Genomic DNA, 17,727 nt, shown 5'->3' with positions numbered 1-17,727 from the left:
GGTTTTTGTATTTGAAAGGACACACACCACAGGAGACTTTTGATGAAATGAAAGAAACTTATGGTGATAATGCCCCATCATGTGACCTTGTAAAACGCTGGCATCGTGAATTAAAACATGGCCGGAAGTGTGTGGAAACAGCTCCCAGACCTGGTCGCCCCCACCCCTCACCTTCTGCCATTGAAGCTGTCATTTTGGAAGATCGGCGCAGTACTATTCGCCAAATAGCCCAAGATGTCAAGATTAGTACAGGGTCTGTGGAAACTATCATTCACGACCATTTGCATATGCATAAGGTGTCTACCAGATAGATTCTCAGGTTGCTCACACCATTCCATAAGTGAGAACACGTCAAGTGCTCGAGGATGAATTTGGAGATGTGCCAAGAAGATGAGTCAAAGTTTTTCAAAAGACTGATTACACAGGATGAAACCTGGGTCCATCACTATGATCCAGAGACCAAAGCCCAGTCAATGCAGTGGAAGCACTTGGACTCACCACCTCCAAAGAAGGTAAGGGTGCAGCCCTCCGCTGGCAAGGTCATGCTCACAGTCTTCTGGGACCAAGAAGGAGTAGTGATGACAGATTTCCTAGCAAAGGGTACCACAATTACAGGAGCCTATTATGCTTCACTTTTGAGGAAATTAAGAGAAGCTATCAAAATCAAGAGGCGGGGCAAGATCAGCAAAGGTACCCTCCTCCTGCAGGACAACGCTCCGGTCCACAACTCGCATGTCGTCAGATCAGAAGCACAGGTGTGTGGTTATGAAATCCTCCCCTATCCTCCCTACTCTCCTGACCTTGCACCCTCCGACTTTCACCTCTGCCCAGCCATGAAGTTGTTTTTGAAAGGAAAGAGTTTCCCAGATGATGCAGCCTTGATTTCTGAAGTCACATCATGGTTGGAGGACCAACCTGGTGTGTTCTACAAAAACGGTCTCCAGAGCTGCATCAAATGATGGGAGAAATACATAACTCTGGGTAATTCCTATGTAGAGAAAGACTAATAACTGTGCCAAGTTTCGTTGCTCTACTTCTATGGGAAGTAGATCAGGGGCATTACTTATTGCACACCCCTCATATCAACCTTTTTCAAGTTATCTAATGTCGAATCCAGTAATTTGTGGAAAAAACTTTTTACATTAAAATATTTATTCCTGGTGTTTGGTTTACTTGTTTTGTAGAGAAAATTATTTTTGTCCTTAACTTTGCTGAGTGAACAGCATCGGGTTTTGTAAAGGAAACAAGTCACGCATGCATGGTCCCCCTCTGGTGCTGCATGCGAGATGACGCCACAAAAAATAGTGAAGAGATGATGAACATGAGAAGTGTGAAGGGCCAACGTTGCCTCCACATTTTCGCCAAATTTCAGAAAAATCTAATGGATGGGGAATTTTTGCAATTTTGAGGCATTTGTGACACCTTATGAGCTCCTGGGAATGCTGAATCCCAGTGAAAATGGACAAACGGTGCAGTTTCATGCTTTAAGACATATATATTTGAATTCAGCACCATGAAAAAACCACTATATAGACATACATATCAAGTTTTTCAGTGATATGAAAAAAGAGCTCCAAAAAGGCATGGGTTTTTAGCCCTAAAAGTCCCAGAGGGATGCAAACCAGAATTTTGCCAGAGTCACCCATATTGAATTTATATTAAGAACAATGGCCTCCACATTTTGACCAAGTTTCAGGAAAATCTAATTGATGAATCAAACGCTATGGGGCAAAAAGTGTCATTTTTGGCCATTTGGGGACATTTTTTAACTCTTTTGAGCCCCTGGGGACACCCAAACCTCAGTGTAAATGAGTAACGATGCAGTTTCAGGCCTTAACACATGTATATTCGAGTTCACCACCGTAAAAACACTATCTAGTCAGACATAAGTTTTTGTTGAGAAATATGAAAAAAGAGCTACAAAAAGGGTGTTTTTAGCACTGAACCAGAATTTTGCCAGGGTCACTCATACTGGATTTATATAAAGAATAATGGGCTCCACATTTTGGCCAAGTTTCAGAAAAATCTAATCGATGGATCAAATGTTATGAGGCAAAACATGTCATTTTGAGCCATTTGAGGGTATTTTTTACCTCTTGAGCCCCTCGAGACGCAACAGGAATTTTTGCAAAAAATTTTTTTACTGTGCATATCTATTTAATAAAATACAATTTGTGGCAAAATTTCAGGAAAAACTAATGGACGGTTATCTGGCAATCGCATGGACACACGGACACCACTGAAAACATAGGTCCCTCTCCGATAAATCGGGGAACCAAAAAACTAATGTTCGGTTCATTTTATGTTCCTATTTACTTGCTTCCCTATGAGGCCAGAGTTAGTTGGTTTTTATGTGGGAAAAATCCAGATACCCAAAAGCGCACTCACAAAAATTGTCTCAGTCATGAAGGATTTCTCCTCTACTGACCGCCTGGCCAAAAGACCAAAAGAAGTATCTTCAGACAGCCTGATTTTATAGCAACAGTTAAGAGAGAGAAGCGATTAAAGATAAGGAAAGCAGAAAGAAAAAATAAAAGAATGTGGTATTTGTTTTCGATATGATAATCAGTTATTTCAGAAACTGCTCTGTCCATCTATCAGTTTACTAGGTGGGGAGTTGGGCAGCAAGATGTCAGTTCACATTACACTTGAAAGATGTCAATTCAAGATGTCAGTTCACATTACACTTGAACTACTGCATGTCAGTACAGTTGGGGAAGCAGGAACCTGGCAGGGAATACCAAAGTTTAGCGGTTCTGGGGAAGAAACTACTGGAGTAGAAGGCTCTCTTACATCTAGGGATCTCTACTGTGAAGGGGTGGGATTGTACTGCTTGTCAGGTTTGTCGGGGGTATTTACGCAGAGGGGGTACAAGTGTTTGCAGCTCGTCGGAACATACACCGCTAAAGTACTTGTAGAACAGGCAGAGGGATGCTACATTACGTCGATGGGACAGAGGCTGAAGCTTGAACCTTGTCTAGGAGTGAGAGACTAGTAGCAGATGCACCGGCCCAAATATGACAACAATACTCCATACATGGGCGAATGGTGGTCTTATAGAGGTACAGGATACTTTCAGGGGTCAGTAGCTTTCTAGCACGGTAGAGAGAACCTACCTTTTTCGCAGCGGTCCTGGCAATGCTCTCAATGTAATTGTTCCAACTCATGTTTCCTGTGAACACTAGGCCGAGGAGTTTAAAAGATGTGCTTTCAGATAAAGAGTCTTTAGCCATTGCTATTGGTGGTAGGGAAGGTTCTTGTGGTTATTAAAGGAAACAAGTTTAATCTTGGCAGCATTGAATGTGACCATCCATTTTTGTCCTCATTCCACTACAGATTGGAGGTGATTCTCTAGTGTTTCTGCCATTCCTTTAGATATGTGTTCATTTGTTTTCCTGTCGTGTCTGTTATAGAGCGTGGTGTCATCAGCATATATACCGATCTTACAGACAATTTTGTCAGGGAGGTCATTTATGAATATTAGGAATAATAGAGGTCCAAGGATAGACCCCTGAGGCACTCCTGCATTTATATCATATTGTTTAGATGTACGGCCATCGAGGACAACCTGGATTTTTCTCTTATCTAAGAAGGATTTAATTATGTTAAGTATTCTTCCAGTGATACCGTATGATCTGATTTTCCTGAGAAGACCTTTGTGCCATACCCTGTCAAAAGCCTTAGATATATCTAGAGTTACTGCTCTACCCTCCCCTGCTTTGTCAAGTGAATGGTATATATGCTCGGAGATTACAGTTAGAATGTCTGCTGTGGAACGAGCTTGCCTAAATCCATATTGATGTGTAATGCAACTCTTAAAGACAGGCTTAGTTCTGATAACCTCAGAGGAAGATTAAATCTGGACAGTATAGGGAGATGAGTGAAAAGTAAACTTCAATCGAATGGCCACGTTGAAAAAATGGATAGAAAATTTTAGGTAAGTAGATGTAGAACAGTTGTGGTAGCATGTTCAGTTCACAGGGGAAGGCCAAGAAAAACGAAAAGACGTGATAAAAAGGAAAAGCGGATAAAGACCTAGAGATAGGTTACTCTGGAGGTTAATTTCTGAAAGTCATCCAATGTATGACAGCATGTAAAATGAATGTTAAAACCAACTATGTTTTCATTGGTATGTACCACTTAATGATCAAATCTTTTCATTGTATTCGGAGTATCATCTACACTGAGCATTGAATCTCCAAATTCCAGAAGAGTGCCACTTACAATTGAATTTTACCTTATACTTTATCTTTTACACTATGGATTTTTACATGCAGATTACAGAGCTTGGCAGAATTTGACAAGGGACACTTGAAGAATATCAAAGGTTACATCTGCCAAAACATGAAAGTTGTGTCAGTTTTTATGTCAAATTAAAGAAGCTTTGTGTCAAACTCTGGAATCTGTATGTAAGAATCCGTGGTGTAAAGGATAAAGTATGAGGTAAAATTCAATTGTAAGTGGCACTTTTCTGGAATTTGAAGGTTCAAGGTTTAGTGCGGATGATACATTGAATACAATTGTAAATTACTTAAAACTTATCTGGTTATGGCTGATGAAATGGCAGCATTTTACCCTTGTGGATTAAATAAAGGGTTCCATTCAAAATTCTGTTCGACAGAAAGATTCCCAAGTTCGACAAGATGCACGTGAAGAAGGCTGAAGATTACATCAGCCGAAAAGTTGTGAAAATGACAATCAAAATATGAACAGTACTCCAAATAATGTAAATAATGCATATTATGATTTCTTTTCCACCTGACAAGTTACAGATGAACATTGACATCTTCCAGAGTTTAGTTATTTTGAGTCAAAAAAAGAAAAAAAAAATTCATATTCTTTTATGCAAAATTTACATTCAGATACATACTAGATATGACTTTTTATACTTTTTTTTAAATACTTTTTTCAAGTAATAAATATTGTTAACAAATCATCATCTGCCAGTCATTCACCGTGTAATGTTAACACATACAAATTAGTAATCTCATTAATAACGTCTGAGTGGTTTGTCTCTGAAAAATAATTATAAAAGTCTGGGTCAAAGAAAAGAATACATAGCTTTCCTATCAAGACAGTTATATATAGTTACTATAAGTGTATTATTACTAGGAACTGAACTGGAAATTTAATAGACATGAAATAATGCAGCATGAGAAGAAATGGTGTCTTCCTTGATAATTGAACAAGTATTATAAGGATCTAAAATTAACCATTATCCACAGTAATGCTTATTACAATTTAAATACATACTCTTATTTTTAGTACTACTAAAGATAAAAACCACTCGAGAATAAGAGTTAACAAAATTGTCAGTTGTGAGAAGATCAATACTATGAGACAGTTGGAAATGAGGAGTGGACTGCGCAGAATTTGATAACCCAAGTGGATGGCTTGATAAGCATTTGTTAAAACTTGACTTCAAAATGATTATGTTGCACAGCCCCATTCTACCACGTTCCATAAAGAAGAAGTACTCGAAAAAAAAAAAAAAAAAACTTCATGGAAGTTCTGTTTGATTTTAGATACACAGAAAAAAAAAGCAAAGTTCTTTGCAGTGGCTGTAGCTAGACAAGTTTTTGCTGTGAATGTTTTAGAGATGTTGGAACTCGGTCAAACACCTAATACAGAAAGACTAATAGAGACTCACAACATTTCTTCTGTGATAAAAGGGGTTGTAGGGAAGAGATCATCTCCCACTACATTGCCAAGTTGATTTTGTACTCTGTCAAAGCAAGAATAAAATGTTATTAATGACACCTGTCCAGATATGACAACAGTACTTCATCTATTAAATAAAGATCAAACGTGTGCATGTGTGTTTTCATATGTCTGCTAAAAACTGTTGTCATCCACATCGTACAGGCATGAACACAGCATCATTAGAAAGAGTGATCTCTCACACAAAAATACCAAAAAATTGGAAAAAAAAAATTGATTATTTCATGTAGAAAGCTTGTTTTGTTTGAAAGGGTTGGGTCGGATAAAAAAATCTTGCTTTCGACGCAGTTTGCAAATCATACTTGTGCTAACCGTCATTATGTTCTTCCATTTTATAAAGCTAAATTTATGACATTATAACATCTGTGTCCTCCTGGCCCCATCGATAAAACGTTTATTTGCTAACTTGAGTTATGCACGTTCGCACCCAACACGCATCATATTTTTTTGTTTACAAAATTTTGCTTTTGGTTTTGTTTCTGACTGATGTCACCAAAGTCCTGTTTTTTTTTTTGTTTTGTGTTTTTTTACGACCAGGCAACGCCGGGTGATCCTCCTCCCAGTTTATTTATACAAATCAGATATGGAAAGGCTCATCCATTATGTGTTTCTCCAGCTCTTCTGAACATTAGCCCAGTCTAATAATACTAAATCAGCATCTCATATCTAATATATCCCATACTTTCGACCAAGTTGAACCTGTCTGCTTGTCACAATGTTGCATCCTGTGCTTCTTTTACAGTTACTTTAATGGAATATGACCTGATGCGATGAACTCATAGTACTTGTGCCCCCCCTCAACATACTCCCAACTAACTTGACAAGCAGCAAAATCCCACCTATTCACTGTAGAGGTGCCAAAATGCTGGGAAGCTTTGTACTCTAATAGTTTCTTCCCTCAAACTGCTAAGCTTTGGAATTTCCTCCCTGTTCCTTACAAACCTGCAGAAGTTAAAAAATAACAGACATCTTGCTGCTCAATTCCCCATAGTTTCCTCTTAAACATGATCCCAAATTTCTTCCATTCAAGTAGCAATATGCGTTGTTTGGGGGTGAACAAAAAAAAGCACAGATAATGACATGTATACAACATCTATTATGAAAGTTATTTATTTCACTATTTCCTTTAAGTAATTTTTCTTTTGGTTTATTCTAACAAATTTATCTTGACACTCAGTGCTTTTTTCTTATTTTTTTCAATGCATTTACATTAATTACATTTTCTTAGATGACATATTTAAATCTATATTTTATTTTCTACAACTATATAATTGTCAGTTTCATATTATTAGACTGGGCTAGATTTATGGAGAGATGGAGAAAAGTAGAGATTATTTGGTTTATTGTGTAACTAAAAATCTGATTTTCACGAATAAATGATTGACGTATCTATGTGGAGGAGAGCTGTCCATCTTTGTATTCTTGCTTGGATCTGGATATTTCACCACATATTGCATCCATATGTTGGTTTTACAAATACTTTGATGAAATATGCTCCAATGAATCTACATCCACCCCCTCCCACCATCAATTAGCAATAAACTCACACTTTTTCACTGTAGAGGTCTTAAATGCCAGAAGATTTTCTACCCTACTTCTTCCTTCAAACTGCGAGCCTTTGGAATTCTCTCTTTGCTCCCAACTATATCAACATGCAGAAAATTAAATATAATGTAAACAAACATCTTGCTGCCTAATTTCCCGCCCAGGTTGCCTCCCTCTATAAATATGGCTTATTATCTTCAGTGTCAATATGTTTATGTGAATAAAAGTAAAAACATTAAAATTTAAAAACAAACAATTTTACAGCTAACATGATTTGCAAACCGCATTGTAAAAGATGCAAGTATTATCAATAGAATGATGAGGCAAATTGGTATGTAAGGGTATATATAGATTTATAAGATATAGAATAGAAAATTCATTTTTTTTTTTTTTTACTTACTATAATATTCATTATTTACTATTCTTTTGTGCAAATTACTCCCAGCATATTGTGCAACTTTGGCTCCTGTAAAAAGAGGGGGAAAAAAACACTTAAAAATCTAAATAAAAAATATGACAAAAAATTGCATAAATAACGTCAAAATAAAATGCGTAAATCTTACTTCTTGATTACGCATAAAACTTAACTTTCTACAAAATGTTAAATCAAATTTAAGTAAATCTGCTGTGGAATAAATCAATATCTTCTAATAATGTTGGATTTACTTTTTGGCAGAAGAAAAAACAAGGAAATGAAACTGCATTTTCAGACTTCATTACATCAGATTATTTTGTGATTATATTTTTGTAGATTTTCATTTTTATCTATATTATAGTTAAGGCTTTATGATTGTATACTTTGATTCTTGACTTGTAAAACTACACAATTCGCCTTATAAATTCATATATATTGTCGCATATTACTCAGACTATGTAGGGCTATATTGGGTCACTTATTGTGTTCAGGTTAAATTGTTTGAATCAGAAAAAAATGAGTTTGCAAAGCCAGCTTAATTTAAAAAACTAAAGAAAAATTTAATCTCTCAAATATTATTAGTCCTCGCGTGAAAGAGCAGGACACAAAATGTTTTAAATAATAATACAATAACAAAGTCTTTCACTGGCGAGGACTACTATTGACCCTAACCAGTTATACACTCCTTTTGAAATTTTCATCTCTATTTTTCTCATTATGTACTGAATATTTGTTAATGAAACCTATATGAAATATGTTCCTTATTAAATTTTAAAGATTTTCTATTCTGAAAGAAATTTTAAAAATTTAATCTAAAAAAGTTATTTTAAAGTTTTTGTTAAAAAAAAAATTAAGATTTTCTCATTATTCAAACCTGTATTACAAAAAGGTGTTGCAAAAATGAGTTGTGGTGTGAGGAGAAATACAAACTGAAACGGGGAGAATATTCAGACTTGTAATAATCCAAAGAGGGGGTTGCAAAAATGAGTTGTGGTGTGAGGAGAAATACAAACTGAAAGAGAGAGAAGGAGAGTTTTAAAATATAATCTTAAAAAGATAAGATACAAGTTAGAAAAGCATTTCATCCAAGGCATGAAAATTGTTAAACAAAATGTTTTTACTATAGGCTTTAAAAATAAAGATACAAGATTCAATTTGAAATTTATGTATCTTCAAAGTGCACTTTTATAAATTTCATAAAGTAAGGTATAAAAATTTAATTTAAATTGAATAAAAGAATTACCTTAGATTTATTTTATGCAACATACATTTTGGTGCACTTTAAAAACATTATCTTTCATCTAGCAATTAATGATATAGATATAAAATTTTCAATGATTTTTTTTTTAAAGTGAAACAGAATGTACATTACATAAAATAAATCCAAGGTAATTTTTTGATTCAATTTAAATTAAATATGTAAAATTTATAAAAGTGCATTTTGAAAATAAATAAATTTCAAATTAAATCTTGTACCTTTATTTTTAAAGCCTATAATAAAAAACATTTTGTTTAACAATTTTCATGCCTTGGATGAAATGCTTTTCTAACTTGTTAATATTTGTGTAAATATTTCACTTCATTTATAATGAACTTTCAATTTTCTGCTTGAGAGGTGGAAGCAAGAGTATAGAAACTATAAAATCAGACAGTTGGAGTATAAACAAGATACAGTGAGAAAGGATGAGAGTAATAGACAGAATCTTAGTAAGAGATAAGGGACTTTTTGAGTCACTTGCATATTAGAACACTTGAAATTGATTTTTTCTTTCAATAACTTAATCCTAAAACTAAAGAATATTTTAATATGTATTTTGTGTGATTAAAGTGTATATTATATATATATATATATATATATATATATATATATATATATATATATGGAATCAAGCCTTAGAGAATGAAATACTGACAAACCTAACTTTAGTACGCATAGGAGATGCTCAAAAAGTAATGCTTACTAATTATTTTTATTCGGTCCAAACGTACGAGGGGATCGCATACTGCAGTATAATTATGACTGAACTTATGCATTCATAACCTGAAAGTTTCATCTCTGTTGTAGATATTGATACTATGAGACTCTAAAAAAGCAACCTGTGCCATGGACATGTGTCAGAAGCAGAGATGCATCATTAAATTCCTGTCAAAAGTGCATTGAGAATGGTGGTGACTATGTAGAAAAATAACTTCTGAGGCATAAAAGGTCACTCATTTCAATGGAACCACTCATCTTTGTAGCTTAGCTTTTTGAGTTAAAAAGAATAGGCTTACTTTTAGAATGACCGTGTGTACACACACACACACATATTATATATACATACATATATATATGATACATGCAGGAGTTGGGCAAACAAAATTAGAACAATACAAATTTTACTCCAATATATAAATGACTCAGTATGTCAATAATATTGATTATAGGAGTTTATATTCATTAAAAATCTTTTTTTTATCTATTTGACTTTACATTTGTAATTCATTTTCAGATTTTGACACCATTAAAGTAAAAATGTGAAACCGAATTGAGTTTGAAAAGGACTAAATTGTTATTGCTTCAATCACAAAAGCAGTTGAACAGCTCGGTTTTTGAAAGCTACCATATCAAATACCATGACAGAATTCAAGAAGAAAAAAATAAATAAATAAATAAACTGCCAACCAACCAGAATTAGTCCGTCTGGACTTCTAAATTTACTGATGCAAACTAACGGCATTAAAATGCATTATGGAAAGCAAATCCCTGGATTACTGCCACCAAAGTAACTGCAGAGTTGAATCAACATCTCAATAGTCCAGATTCAAACCAAGAAAAGCCGGATATTATGGAAGAACCTTCAACTTTTTTGGAGTTTAATAAATGGTTTTGCCCAACTCAGTGTGTAACTTTTTCAGAAAATCAATCCAGTAAATCTTATACTATTTAATAAATAGCGCTCAATAACAAGTAGATTTTATATATATATATATATATATATATATATATAAAACAATTTTTATTTATACAAAATACAGTTTGCTACATGAGTGTACTTATGTTTTAATCCAATATTGTATATCATCACACAAAAATAACAAACCTTTTATTTATATCCTCGCCTGATAATACTCCATCTTTGATTAAAACAAGTGCATTTTGTAATAAATTATGTATAAATAAAAATTATTTTATAAAAAAATTTTTTTTTATTTAAATTATTGTATAAAAAATGTGTACTTGTGCATCTATGTTACCATGCTGAAATAACATTTATTTAGAAACATGGGGAGGGTGTTTTGTAACTATTCTGTACTTTCATCTAACAATTTAATAAGCAAAATTATCATAAAAATTGAATTTAATTTGAAAATACTATTTAAAAAAATAGCACGATTACATAGATACACAGGCAATCAAAAATGCACAGATGCTTTTAGAGTCAAACAAAGTGTATCTAAATGATTTGCCAAAACACAAAAGATTACTTAGGTATGATTAACAAGGGATCTTCATTTCAACTCACTGGAATAAATGAAAGTAGATATCTCATTAGTTGAGTTTAATCACGTGCAGTAGACAGGAGAAACTTTAATCTATATCAACAGTCGAAGTTTAAAATTTAATGAAGAATAAAACTATTATATAAAGTCCTCTAAGATAGGGACATTTTTATTTTTTACTAACGAGTTACCACTATTCTATAAGGAATAAAATGTGTTTGTCGGGTGGATGATGAGACAGCACCACGATGATTGTTTGTTTGTTGTATTTACCCTAGGCATGTTGAATCAGCTTCCTCCAAAGAAGGAAGTGTCAAAGGGATAATAAATTCACAGGTGACCGCCCCCCCCAGTCGCCTGTACTGTGAGGATTCGTAACAAGAAGACGACTCAACAAGAATTTGTTTGCATTGAACTTGGAAACAACCATATTGTAGTCAGCTAGGAAACAGTCCCACACTATTGTGTTCCAAAGACAAGTATGTCTCGGAAATAAACTTTATTCATGGAAGTTTCGTTTAATTCTAAGTACAAAGAGGGAGAAAGAGAACTCTTTCATATTAGTTGTAGTTAGATGAGTTTTTGTTATGAATGTTTTACAGGTATCTACCATGAATATCGTAGCAGAGAAAAACTACCCAAAAACCTTTTCTGTGAGAGAGTGATTGTAGGAAAGAAGAGGACATACCCACACTAGATTTTTGAAGTCAGTTTTGTACTCTGTCAAGTCAAGAGAGGTGCTCAGGATGTGACAACTCCATATTATGTCATATTTGATGTTTAAACAGATAGAGCTTGAATACCTAATAGACACTATCCTCGAGTATCTAAGGTCGGTCTGTACAGGAGATTTGTCAGGACAACCTGACATGAACATACTTTTCCCTAGAAGAAAAACCTTACTAAATATTTAAAATCACATAGTATTCATGGCCGAAATAAGATCTTCTCAGTATAGCTAACCCACACTTATTTATAATGGTTTTTATAAGGAACGGTGTACCTTCTCCACGTGATGTCACCTCAAGTAACAGTACAAAGCTGGATACTCCACCAGGCTAGATGAATTCTTGTCCTGGAATTTGGTAAGACCAAGAGACTACAAAGAAGATATACTATCACATATTTCAATATTCAATTGAGGAAAGGAAAATTATGTTCTTAACATCTTTACTAACTCAGTACTTGAGATGTAAAGGAGAACTTTAATATCTGAATATCTATGTTTCTCATATGGAGATCAAGTGTTAGGACCAGGAAAGATTTTAGCTTAAGTAAAATGAAACAGTAGAGGTTACATCAGGCACAAGATACATTCTGGAGTGATAGAATGATACAACTATTTTCTATCGATCTTAGCAAAAGATTTGATACAAGTCCTCCAATCTCAAGTCGGAGGTGAAAGTCAGTCTCAAAAGTTCAAAGTAGGCCCTGCTTTTTTCATTCATTTAAATTGGGGCAAATTGCGGATCTGAATGTTGGTGGTGAAAGGAGAAAATTAACCAACTTTTTACCATTGCTCCAGGTCAGAAGAGACAGAATCCTTCTCTTTTATTAATGTTCAGCAACCCATTAAAAAGAAAAGTTATCTGGACTCAATCAACCATAACAGGTTAATAACACCCATAGCTTATCAAAGAACTATATTATAACATTAAATAAATTTTAGGGTTCAAACAGATTTTATTGCAACTATAAAATATTTTGTACAGTATTTGTTTGATAAATTTTATAGCAGAAAAACACTATGAAGATCAATGTACTCATTAAATCATTAAATTGCAGCATTGATTAAAAAAAAAAAGACTAAGAGATAAATAGGCCAGTTTTATATGACAAAAAAGTCTATTTCGTGACATCAATTTATAGTCAATAACTAAATGTCATATCAATTGATTTTAGAAAAGTAGTATTTATAGCTTCTGCAATACTCAATTTTTAATGTATAAAAATGTAGCAGTTGTCATAGCAATGGGATATAAACAATACACGGATTCTATATCAGAGTAAACTTAGTAATATAGCATTCAGAAGAGTTTTGCTAGTTCAAACTCAGATAAATATATACTAGTGATTATCATACTGATACTGCTGGAAACGGTATAAACCTACTTCCATTTGGCAAAATTTACAATAGCCGTATGTTTCCAATAAATAATATAGCTCATATGCTAATTATAAAAGGCATAAACCAAACCGTTAAAAAAAATAAATAAATACCTAGATTATAATTCCAGGATAATTCGGATAATATTTTGAAGAAAAAACAAAGGAAAGATACATGACAAAGTGGAAAATATCAATTTATGTGGTGGAGAACAAACACTTGAGTGCTATTAATCGCCATGTCAAAATCACAGTGGCATAAAGTAAAACCGGACTTGAAAACAGTTTGAATTTTGAGGAGATGTAAAAGATTCAGGAGAAATCTTGGAAGTATGTTGAGTGCATACTGCGACTGAAGATACTAAGCACTTTCAAATATCCCTGGGGAAGGAAAAGCATCAAGCATCAGTGTGACAGACCAACAAAATACGATTTCAAATAAAAGTGTTTTCGACTGATGGACAAAACTCCTGAGATGCGGAAATGCATATATAAAGACAAAAGCTTGTTTTAATTTCTCAAAAAATCAGAACTGTCCCACAAACCACAGATCTATTATGCTTGATTACAATATATATCACAGAAATATACAAATTCATAAGGAGTTATCAAATTTTTAATTATTTTATTCTAGTTATCCTTTTTAATAGGTGAACATCACATATCTATAATTGGCTGTGTCAGTTGATCGGTCACCCTTAACCTTAACTGAGCATTTAACCATGACCTTGTTTTTGGCTTTAAGTAAAAATCAAGTACAACTGAATTTAGAAAAGTTAATTTTATTCATTTTTTTAAAAAAGGGCTCATTTTCATAATTTTCTCCCTTTTTAATAGTAAGTATATGTGATTAAAATAATATTTTATTAATCTTGGAGACTTAAAAAAATTTTAAACAGCTTTTTCGTTAAAATTTTAAACTAGACATACTATTCACTTTGATGTTTTGTGAATGGAATTAACTTTCTCAATAAATATAACACACATGAAGTTTGTACATATATCTAAAAAAATAAAAGTTACATTTTAAAATAAGTTGTTCCAAATTGAAATTATGTCACCCCATCAACTTAGTAAAGAGTACAAATATATAAGTTGAAGATGTGACATCCGTTTATTGATTTGAATATCTTGATAATTATGTTTATAATAAAAAAAAAATGTGATAATATGAAATAAATATAGAAGAGACATATTCGTTTTATTTATTTAAAGAATATTTAGCTGACAGTGACAGTTAATTTTATGGGAGAAAAAGTCGTTTCTTTTTAATAGTACTGACCCTGGCAGATATTTATTATTCCAAAAGGAATATTATTTTTAGCAGTAAATTCTACAGATTGATGCAAATAGCACCATGGAACTTCCACAGGGTTGCTTCTAGTGAAAATAAATACTAAGTTTCAGCCTTATTGTCTCCAACACCCCCCCCCCCCCATTCTACTTTAATAACTATAACTAGTTTCATCTTCATGATTAGTGTTATGGCTGCATTTTCAATGATCTTGGCGTTTATAAAATATATTTTTTAAATAAAAGTAAAATCCAATTATTTAAATTCTTTTCTCCCTTTAAATCGTTGTTACCGACTTAGCTGAATGAATGTGTGATGAAAATTAAAATAAGGAAGTGTAAAGAAGGATGGACATTTTCTTTACAGGTAACTTGTTCTGCTAGAAACTGAAGTAAACCTGAAGGTGACACACATGCAAAAGCCAGAATCATAAGTGATAATAAAGTCTCTCTGAAAAATGAAACTAATTTATTAGATTCATTCAAAACAAACTATTTTTAAATTATCTTGTAGAAACTGCCATCGAAATGGTCGGACTAAGAAGCCAGGCAAATGTGACAAGCCCTCAAACAAATTTAAATTTGTTACCAAGTTTAACGACATTTTGTTTGGTTATTAGTCGCTCTGATTGTACATCAATTGATTTGTCTTTGCTGCTAAAAACATTTGTGTTTAGCCGAAGACATTTTAATTAGAACCTAATGAAGCCATAGTTTAGGTGATAGATTTGGCACCCTTTTAAAAGGAAATTTGGGTGAAGTTGTATAGTCAACAGTTGAGATATTAAAATAAATTTCATGTAACAAATAACTAATTAAATGCATTAAAAGTTAATTTTCTACCAACTTGTATACTTCTGAAATTGCTTTCTATATACATTCTGAAATTATTTTGTTTGTTTTTTTAAATTAAATTTTGTTTAAAACTTTTTCCATATACTAGAAACAAAATGAATTTTTAGTTATTGGAACTTCATTCCTTGTGTAAAAAAAAAAAAAAAAAGAAAAAAAAAGATGTACCTATCACTAATCCAAAGTCCAAGTGGCAAAGGCCCCTCAGAGTTACTAACTCTGAGGGGCTCTTTTGGCAAGTTATTTTTTTTTTTCTATTATTTTACTCTGACGTTATCTGAAGTTTTTTGTTGTTCAATAAGTTAACTTATCGATAACAAATTCATACAATAAATGTCACAATCAGTTTTCACACTTCAAAAATATACAAGGTAATACAAAGTTAACTTTTACTGAGTTTTGTGGAAGCTATTATTAATAGCACCCTCCCCAATTTCTCCATTGTTAATTTACCAAAATTTGCCAATCAATTATAATCTATATAAATAAAACAGTAGATGTGTGTGTGTGTGTGCACAAATATCTAATAGGTAAACTCTTAAACTACTGGTCACAAAACACGGAAATTAACAGGAAGTAATAATTATACACCAAGAATGGTTTATAACAAGGAAAATCTTTGTTTGGATTGATGAATAACAGGTATAGACTAATTGGCAAGTCGAAACGCGAAATGTTGATTTCAACCGGCTGACATGTTTTTAATTTTTTCTGCACATGCTCATAAAAAATGCATTTGTCCAAGTATTTTAATATTTAGACTTTATTATAGTTCTCTCGATACTAAAATTTTGGTAGAGAACACAGCAGAAATGCTGAATGTTTTGGTTTTGATTCTAGTTGATGGCACCAAGTCTTTTTTTTTTTTTTTTTTTTTTTTAAACTTTTGCTATCATGTCTTTGTACTAATAAATGTGAATATCTGCATGATTTGAAATATATTTAAATGTATTTTACGGCAAGAGAAATCAAATTTCTTCTTAATTTCTTATAGATTTTTTTTATTGTCTTTTAAGACAGTAAATATTTTTTGACAATTATTTTTTGTCAGAAATTCTTCACGAATGAAGACAAAATTCAAGAAAAAACTCATACATTTCTTAACAAAATCTTCTATGACAGGGGACAAATTCCAAGTACAGTTTTGATAGAAAAACTTACTTGGGCTAATGTCAGGTTCCTATGTTTCTTTTATTTCTTCATTTTTTTCATGTAAAATGTAAATATTGTTTGAGATTTTGAAATTGGAAATATTTATAGTCTAACCTAACTTTAATGATGTTATTTTTCTTTAAATTAAATTATTACTCCTGTTCCCTTTAGATAATTTTCTTTTCTCTAAATAGCTTTTCCTTTACTTCAAATAATTTCTTTTTTCTATGAATAATTTATCTGTCTTTTTTATAAAGAAATAAGTCGAAGACATCCCTATATATATTTTTTATTCATTCATCAATTAGATAAGCAAATATTAATTTCAAACCAAAATTCTAACGTTTTCGAATGCGTTGTTGTGTTCATTAGAAAGTTTTCCTTAGACATTTACTAAATTCAAATATTTTTAAGAACATTATGACAACACAAAATAGGTTTATTTTAATAAAAATTAGAAATTTTCGTAACTAATAAAAGAAAAAAATCATTAAATTTTGAGAAAAAAAATGTTAATTTCAATGACACTTTTTAAATAATTGGTCTGTCTAATTAAAATAGAAATTTTTTGGTATTTTTTACATTAACTACAACTCATCATTCACATTCGAAATGTCAACTTATAGGTTTTCAGGTATGCTGACAACGAATATCAGTTAAATTTGAGGCTGATAAGTAGTTTACCAGATATGAAAACATTTGTTATCCAACGTAAAAGCTAATGCAATCGTTGGCAGCCATTTTTTTCACAACCAAGGAATTAGTAACGTATATGTGTAACGGATTTTTCAATAAACACCCCCAACCTTCCTATGTTAAGAACGGCTCTCGGAATAAACACCCTAACCTCCCCATATTAATGGCTTTCAGAACAAACATCCCAACCTCTTCATGTTAAGAACAGCTTTCGGAATAAACAACCCATTTTTTTCTATTGGGGAGTTGAAAACATATTTGCTTACTTCACTTACACGCATGTGCATTACTAACTACTCTGTTGTGAAAACAAAATGGCTGTCAGGGATTACATTAGCTTTGAAATTATACCATATCCTTTCATATCTGGTAAACAACTTATCAACCCCAAATTTAACTGTGATATTCGTTGTCAGTATCAACCAATAAAAGGTTGATATGAAAACAATTATTCAAGCATAAAT

At 32.6% G+C, this 17,727-nt stretch overlaps 1 protein-coding gene across 8 annotated transcripts in view; it reads right to left on the bottom strand.

Moving 5' to 3' along the window:
- Nucleotides 1-17,727, bottom strand: part of LOC145259827 (putative protein phosphatase 2C T23F11.1) — a 338,384-nt gene that overhangs the window by 46,575 nt on the left and 274,082 nt on the right. For all 8 annotated transcript variants that reach the window (XM_080117697.1, XM_080117681.1, XM_080117664.1 and 5 more), the window contains one exon: nucleotides 7,667-7,732. In XM_080117697.1, the coding sequence (XP_079973823.1) occupies nucleotides 7,667-7,732 (66 nt within the window). The remainder of the gene's footprint in view (nucleotides 1-7,666; nucleotides 7,733-17,727) is intronic.

The sequence above is a fragment of the Euprymna scolopes genome, chromosome 3 (genome assembly GCF_053919585.1).
Source record: "Euprymna scolopes isolate OS-2025 chromosome 3, ASM5391958v1, whole genome shotgun sequence".
Classification (NCBI taxonomy): domain Eukaryota; kingdom Metazoa; phylum Mollusca; class Cephalopoda; order Sepiida; family Sepiolidae; genus Euprymna; species Euprymna scolopes.
The sequence above is the reverse complement of the archived record's forward strand: the minus strand, read 5'-3'. Positions and strand labels throughout refer to the sequence as shown.